Source organism: Anopheles stephensi, chromosome 2 (assembly GCF_013141755.1).
Source record: "Anopheles stephensi strain Indian chromosome 2, UCI_ANSTEP_V1.0, whole genome shotgun sequence".
Lineage (NCBI taxonomy): Eukaryota > Metazoa > Arthropoda > Insecta > Diptera > Culicidae > Anopheles > Anopheles stephensi.
This window is the reverse complement of record NC_050202.1, coordinates 50,724,827-50,733,238: the sequence shown is the minus strand read 5'-3', so window position 1 is coordinate 50,733,238 and position 8,412 is coordinate 50,724,827. Positions and strand designations below refer to the sequence as shown.

Below are 8,412 nucleotides of genomic sequence, written 5' to 3'. Positions count from 1 at the left end.
TTCTTCCAAAATGTCCACTCTTTGTCCCAGCGTGCGTTCACAGGACTGACTACTGAAACAAATCAAGGAAGTTGGAAATGGAAAGCCAAGAGTTTTGAAGGCAGTGGATCCCAAGGAAGAAGAAGAAGTCCGTTGTTCCTTCTTAGTGGGAGATAGAACGCGAATGGTATTTGATCCCAGGATCGTTCCTGTATAGATCTGATACAGACATTGGATCATCCGACTATCGAACCGAATTGGATTCTACCAATAATAGACAATCGACTAAAACAGCTTTAATAATTATAGAGTTTTGATTTAACATTTTTAATTACAGATATATTTTCCTATACAAAAAGACTGAAATGTTACAGTTAAACTGCAATTTTGATTTTGTGAGTATAGAGGTTTCCCGATATTCTGTTATGCAGTCATTGCAGTGTCTACCATTGCGGACTAGTAACAGATACAGCACAAGGATACGTTGTTGTATACGTACAAAACTCCTACTGAAGTAAGCGTCCCGTCCGCCTCGACTGTAGCTGTATCGGGCGAACAAAAAGGTATGCCTACGACAAATGGGGAAGTTTTCCAGCCTCCCGTTCTACGGCAATAGACAAATGAAATGGAGAGCTACAAGATCGAGGAAGAGCGAAAACGAGAGACATTATAAAGGTAGAAAAGAAGAGCACTAGCTTGTGAAGGATTGAAGGTTTGCAATCCATAGTCGAATCTCCGGGTCTACTATCCAGCACCCGGCGTGTGGTGTGGATGATGCCGTCCGTAGCAAGCTCTGGCTTCTGCCACAGCTGCTGCTGCCTACTACTGCTGCCAAAGGTGGTAAACGGACCGACGAATATGGCGTAAAATTCGAGGAGAGATATTTCATTTTCCACACCACGGTTCACGTCCGCCCCGTTTCCGTGTGCGCCGTTCGGTGTTGTTCGGTGCTTTTCCAACAACTTTTCTTACACCAGCTACCATGGTACGGCCCCATAGTCTTACCCACTGCCTCGGTTCGTGCAGTGTCGTGGTGTCGATGGCGCTGGAATATATCCTTCTATCATCCCAAAGACCCACCCACCGCCAGTCAGCCCGCCCGCCCAATCTCGCCCCACGTTGCTGTTTTCCGGTTTCATGGCGCTGTTTTTGCCGATTTCCTCGGCAGTGCTCTCATCGGTACGCTCGGAACTCCCCGAACGTAGAGCTCAAGGGCCCGGGATTCAACTTTATATTCCCTTTTGCTCAGGGCACACTGGAATCCTTCGTTTCAGTTGCTAACGTAAGTTAGGGCCCCGTCCCGTCCGGCTTCTTCCCCTTTTCCCTTGGCCATCGTAACGTGTTACGTACACGCAGGACTTATTCCGAAACCCAACCAAAAACCCGAGCGTCGAGTCGAGTGACCTGCCAAGCCTGTTTCTCTGTGTGAGTGTGGGTGAGTGTGGGTGGCTAGAAGCCGGGTGGGTGGAAAAGTTGAGCTTACGTTTCGAAGCAGTCAACGAACGTAAAACCTTAACCTTTCTTTGTTTCTCCAAATCGCCAACGTAACGGCGAATGGGAAGACCCGGTACGAAGGAAGGGAAAGAGAGGGCGGACGGGTTTCATTTCGTTAAGACCAAACTGAGCACACGGGCGGGAGTGTGCCCTCCACTGTGGCGTTGTTGGGCTGGAAGCTTTTGCTCTAATCAAAACTCTTCATCCCCATCGTCGTCGTCGTACAGTCATCGTCACTTTACGTGCGCTTGGTTCCTTTGTGTCCGATGCCGGTGTTGGGCAACTAACCAACAAAAAAAAAAGGATAGAAGGACTGAAATGGAAGGGACCCAGGGATGGGAATGGCGATCCGTCGCATTGGTAATTTGTGTACGATCGAAATTAAGCTAACACTGGTTGGAATCGAATTGTCGATCGTTTGAGCGTCAACCGCCATTTTGTGCTTAAAGGATACGACGGAACCGTCCTTTGGTTATGTGTTTAGATAACTTGAACCAACAATTAACACGCAAAGGTTAATAGCTATTATGTCAGACCAGTATTGTAACTTATTTGTTTTATACTTTTTATATTATTGAATGAGCTCATTATCCAGTCGATCACTAATCGCCAAGAAGACGATTTATCACAGTTTTCTAATGAAAAGATATTATATTTCTTTTAATCAAATTATAATCTCAACATAAATCAAGTATTATTATTATACTTTCAAACAAAATTAGTAGCATATAACTATTTTAAATTCAGTACATTACATTGATCAAGCTCGTTTAAGCATTTCTCACTGCACTGTGTCCTGACAAGGCTTTAAGATACAGTGATGCAAAAGCAAATTCGAACACCTAAAGATAGACCTTTTTTTCTGTTTTATGAACATGTTTTTTTATTTGTTTTTGTTATTTTTTACATGTAATAAAATATCAAAAAAGATTCCGTTTCACGTTTCCGTTTTTTTATACATTAGATTTCTATTAATATTTTCATAAGCTTTGGCAAACTTTTAATATCTTTAGTCGTTGAACTACTTTCCACCAAGCAACTGATGTTTGTTAAAAAAAGCTTTTTGTGTAATGGAAGCCTATACATAGCTTCGTTAGAGACTGGGAATTCATTTCTAGAACGCTTTAAAGGCCATATATTATTATTCTTAACAACTGTACAAAAGGTATTAAATAATGTGTGACCGTCGACAAAAGAATCTATTACAAGCATCAAAAGATTCACGAAATATACTAAAACAACTAATTCATTTTTATTATTTTATCTTCTCTCCTTTTTGCTTTGCTTTAAGACCTCTTAGGGCATATCAAAGACCATTTCTGGCTTACTAGACTTGTTAATACCACATAGTTGGATTGTCAGTCCTCATTATGGGGGAACGGCCCAGATGAGATTTGAACCCCGGTCCTGCCGCCACTGTCTCATGTACCACCGGGCCGCCCCCAGTATTTTATCTATTTTCTTAAAAACTTATTTACGATTAAAAGGACTAACCAATCAGTCTGTCAACAATCTCTATGAATACCATTTATCAGTCCATTTCTTTCTCTTTGTTTTCTTTTCCATCACAAATTTTATGGACCGAATTTATAACGCAGTGTTCTACATCACAGTTTCAAGTATCGTGTTTATGCTTATCATGTTTTTGAATTACGCTTTTATTATTGACCTGTTTATAAATAGTTATTATTTTGTACCTTTACTATATGGTTTTTCTAATACGTACTTTGTTTTGCCTGTTTTTTATGGAATGTTCTGAGTTTTTCCTATTTTTTGATTCTTTATTTCGTGTGTTTATTTTATTTGCCTGATTCTTGTTTTTTTTTTAATTATTTCTTTTCAGAGTTCTTCACAAAACATGGACAGACACTTGTAGTGTTGTTAAAACGTGCTGCAATGGACATTTGTAAGGTAAGATTATCAGATAATATCACAATAACAACATATAATAGCATACAGTAGATATAGAAAGCAAAGCGGTAAAAATTCTAGTTCAAAACACTTTTGGCATATCATCTGACACAGTTGGAATATCATGTGCTACAACAGTGATAAATTTATTTAAAATTATTTTAATGTTATCCTACTGTCTATAAGCGCAACTAATGAAGGTTTTGTCCTGTAGTGTAAAACTCAATCTCCAACAAATTTCGCGCTCGTTCGAACATACTTGCGCAGCACTGTAAATAAACTATTTGAGACGTTCTTCACACCTCACCACATACGCCACCTTAGCACTGTGTGCCCCCTTAAGCGCGAGCGTGTGTGTTTATCTGGTTGGAAAAAGGCGCGGAAAAAGGTCAACTGTACAGTGGGGCTTTTCGCACGTCAGCCAGAGAGGACGTGGATGCTACGTGTCGGAGATTTCGCCCATCGCGCACCTTACAGCTGCCGTAGCCACATGGTAATGGTGTCGACGGGCACTGTCAACGAAAGCCAACTCGTTCGTCGCGGCCATTTCAAGCCGTCCAAAGGGAAAGTTTAACGAGCACGAACGGGACTACTATCGGTAGTAGCGTCAAAGGATGTGTGTTCGCCCAGGGAGGGGTTGTGATTATGCCGTCGCGCTATATCGGCACAATTTTGGCGGACCCCATACACGTGCAAAAGCCGGTAAAAAGAAGGTGTCCAGAAGGTCACGACCGCTGTGTGTGGTGCTGCTGCTGTCGTGGGCATGAATTTGTTGACGACCCGGAAAAGCTTACTGGAAGTTGTCCACCCAGAAGCGAGAGTTCATCCGCATAGAGATTTTTCCCGCAACTGGAACCTTGTCGAGGACACAATCCAGGAAACGGACATACGCTGTTTTGTTAGCAACACGAGTAGGCAGGCTTCGGTTAAGTAAGTAACAATTGCTGGAAAACTTCAACTTTTCCACTGGAAGCGGTAACTAAAACGTTGTCAGTCCTTGGAAGACGTCGTTCTGCCTTCTTGTTCTTCGAAGTGAAGGTTTTCCACTTTGTACTACTAGTAGGACTCTTAGTAAAATTCTTTCCACTAACTGCTGAGAACTTATGCCAGGGAGTTTTTCTCCCATTTTTTTTAATGCCTGCTTTTTGTTCCCCTCGTTCGTTCGGTTCTAGCTCCAGCAAGCCTACCTTCCGCTTCGCCAACTTTCGCTCTACCCCCTTTGTTCCATGCCAGCCATGCCAGCCCACCATCGGGAAACGAGCTTTTCTTTTACGCGTTTATCGTTGGCTATATATATTCTTGCTCTTGTTCGTACGCTCGTTCCCTTCTAATTTCCCTCTCAGGCTGGCACGCAGCTCCATTTCGCCGGTTTATCGTCGGGTCGAATCTGCACCATTTGGATTCGAAAATTTTCCTCGCTTTTTGGGCTGCCTTTTCTCGAGTACGCACACACACACACAGACCGTACAGGATGGTGTTCTGTTTTGTCCCCCATCGGTTTGGAGAACGATCGGTGGTGGTGACCTTTTTCGGTGGAGGCAATAGAGGAAAAAAAAACAAAAACAAAACCCCTCAGCACCGGTTTTCTTTGTCTTGACAAAAATCGGAAAATCGGAAGGCTTTTACCCTGATGATGGGATGGCAAGAGAGCGAGAGAGAGAGAGAGAGAGTGCGAGAAAAAGCAGGAAAAAACTCCGTAGACTTGGACAATGATGGTTTGTTGTTTTTTTTTTCGCTGTAACACGAAAAAGCGGGAAAACATCGTTCGAGGAGCCTTCTTTGGTTTTTAGCGCGCGCAAGATTTTGTCGTTTATTATTGTGAATGATTTGCGGGAACGGTTTACTCATGGTTGTTTGTGGTTTGTTTGGTAGTACTTACTTACCAGTTTCGTTGTTTAGTTGTTATTATACTCATTTTGTTTTGTACTTTTCATTTTATTACAAATATTTGCTTTTCAGTATATTTTTTTATAAAACAATTAAGATTTGCCTCACGTTTGGTGATTATTTTATATTCTTTTTAAAACCCCATTTCAAGTATCAAGAATAAATGGAAAATTTTCATCAGTCAATTTTTCTTTTTTTGCTCTTCAATTTTGAGGCTTCAATCTCCAATGGTGATTGTTTATGTTACGCTATGAAAGAGGACTGTAAAATAATTGGTTTTTATTAGTTCTCCTCCGGACCTTAGCACCAACTTACCACGAGGGGTTACGCTGTATTTGTTTTATTCTCATCATACGCTAACTTTTTTATTGAATGGTGTGATTGTGACTAGAATTTCTTCTTGTACTGAACATTTAAAAAACCACTACCTTATTGAATCAATTTTTTTATTCGTTAAGGACGGCCTGGCCGTATTGCTATAATATTGAATCAATTATGGTAAGGTCAAATGGAGAATATGTGCAAAGTTAAATTATTGATTTATACTTGACTCCGGGTAAAATTAAGACACAGAAAGCCAGAAATGGCAGGCCGAGACCTCTCGAGGTTGTAGTGCCAAGGAAGAAGAAGTAAGTTAAGGCCTACGAAGGATAACGATTGGCGATCCTCACATTCACTAAGACATGTTCATGAAGAAGTGAATTAATTACATCAGTAAAGGATTCTGAAGAGTTGAGGTGAAAGCCTTAACTATCGGAGACCACTATAAAAACTCTGGAAGCCACACATGAATCTGCTAATTGTTGTGCCGACAATTCTTACAACCTCAAAAATGTATAAGAAAACCTTAAACGAAAATTGTTATGATTTATGACTTCTTATTTACCCTCCAAAAAAGGCTAAACAGTATTCGTCTTGAAAATCTCAAGGCATGTTAACAAGTCCTGTAAACAGCTCGAAAAGTATTTTAAAATCCTAAGGAGTTATTTTTTTCATTGCGGATTGCATACATTGTGGCGCTTTACCATGTATAGTGTATGCTGCAACAATCCTCTATACCGCCTTCGTCTGCCAATTGTATGTTGCTTTTCTTGGCAGTATTTTACTGTCATACTTTCTATGACATAAGTATTTTAAGCATTTTTAAAAAGTGTAAATGCGATCTCAAATGTTTTCAAGCTTTTCATACACATCCTGATTAACTTTCAACTATGCAAACTCAAGCAGAATGAGCAACTTAAAAGTGGTTCCATTTAGATATTTTGCTAGCTATTGACTGTTGATTGTATTAGCTAAATCATTTTTCACGTTTATCTATGTGATTACATTTTCATCTAACTTATGTTCGGTGGAGCTTTTTCTCAGGCTAATCAAAAGGAGAAATCGACACTAAAGGACTGAACAAATTGGTCCGAGTGAAATGCGTAAATCAAGTCGCAGAAAATCTGTTAACTATTAGACTCCAGCTGTCTACTATCAATAGCTTCAGACAAAAGTCCAGCCTAGTAGACAAAATTTGATTGTGGCTAAAAAATGAATTCTCTACCCTGTTATGCTCTACCCTTATCACTATCACTCTTATGACCTTTTAAGCTAAGTTTTCCATCCAATTGAAGAAGTTCTTATTCAGGAGATCGTGCGTGTCATTTTTGACCCTCGTTGATGTAAGTTCCACGTAGCTGAATAATCAATCCTACCGGTCGCGGATGAATGGTTTCAGAGGTCGTAAGCAGATAGGCTGTTTTGAGGCCCGAAAAGCCAAACTAAGATGCGATTGATGCCTTACTCGATTAAGACTCGAGCCCTTGTCTGCTTACAGGAAGATCCGCTCCTGTCGCTATGCATGAGATCCCCACGAAAGCTCAAGATCCCAAGGATCTGTTTAGTTTGTTTATAGTGCGTGCTGCTTCTGAGTTCTGAGCCTAATAAACTGGTTGGAATTGTAGACCCGTTCAAGCATGGCTCAAAAGTATGGTTGAAGTTTCCCACTCAATTCTTCACTTAACAGAACTTTGAAATCGATCTTCGTCCATCGTCATGGAGCTTGAACAAAATTGCTAAAACTATTATATGAACCAGATTCAGGAGTTCTGATAGTTAAACGGTGAGGTTCCTTCTCGTTATGCGAGAAACGTGAACGAATTATCTCCAAAGATCTACCGAAAGGGGGCGGCCCGGTGGTAGATGCGACAGTATCTTCATACGGTAGGACCGGGGTTCAAATCTCATCTGGACCGTTCCTCCGTAGTGAAGTCCAGTTAGCCAGAAATGTCAAGCCTGTCCTAAGAGTGGTCGTTATTTCAAGAAGACAGAGAAACCTACTATAAGGAGCCGGCTTTGTGAAAGAGATGTGATCTGTTGGCCTCATTGAGCCAAGCGATCATAGGAGCCAACCATTGTATCGAAGACTAGAAATGTCTCTTGCTAGCAATATCTCAGGATCAGGGTTCTATTCCAGGATGCATTCCAACCATTCAGCGAAACCTTACATCTTACTTTGTTGCCTGGCTTATTACTCGGTGCAAAAAAAACTGTATGATCGTTCAAATATTTCAACTTGCCGGATCAAAACCCAACGTTACCAAACCTTTAAACTGACACATTCGATTAACGCACTTTCGCACCAGCGTTCACCCCAATTACAGCATGTATTGAGAACGCACACAGCGAAGGCACAAAAAGAAAAACGTCCCCGAAAACTTGATTTGCTGAAAAACTATTCTACTACAGGGGCCTTATACTAGCCTGTATAATTCAAAATATCTGATCCATCCGATCCTGAACCCTCCAATGAACTCCCCCATCCCTCTGTGACATGACGCCATTCCACGCCAGGGTAGCCATTTTTTTTGGTTTATTGCTTCGTATCCCGTTTTGATATTTGTTAATTCCGGCTCCGGCTGGCCATCGAGTGCGATGTTCAAATGAAAACCGAGTCCAGGATATTTGAGGGTCAGTTGGGATGAGTTGTGGAGATCCCGGGCATTGTTACTGGTCCAACCGACAATCCATGAAACCTGGCACGAGTGGAGGAGCGGAGGGGGAATAGGGTGTCAGAGGAATCAGGTTGTTCGATCCCAACGCTGATGCCGCTAGGACCCCCTTTTGTTTCGGTAGTGATGTGCGTGCGTGTGTGTATGT

The 8,412-nt window shown here is 41.4% G+C and overlaps 1 protein-coding gene across 1 annotated transcript in view; it reads left to right on the top strand.

The window, feature by feature from the left end:
* Positions 1–442: 442 nt before the first annotated feature.
* The window catches only part of LOC118502567 (serine-rich adhesin for platelets-like), an 82,185-nt gene continuing 74,215 nt past the window's right edge, over positions 443–8,412 (top strand). The window contains exons 1-2 of the mRNA XM_036034888.1: positions 443–542; positions 3,317–3,384. Of these exons, the coding sequence (XP_035890781.1) occupies positions 3,370–3,384 (15 nt within the window). The 5' untranslated portion in view covers positions 443–542; positions 3,317–3,369. The remainder of the gene's footprint in view (positions 543–3,316; positions 3,385–8,412) is intronic.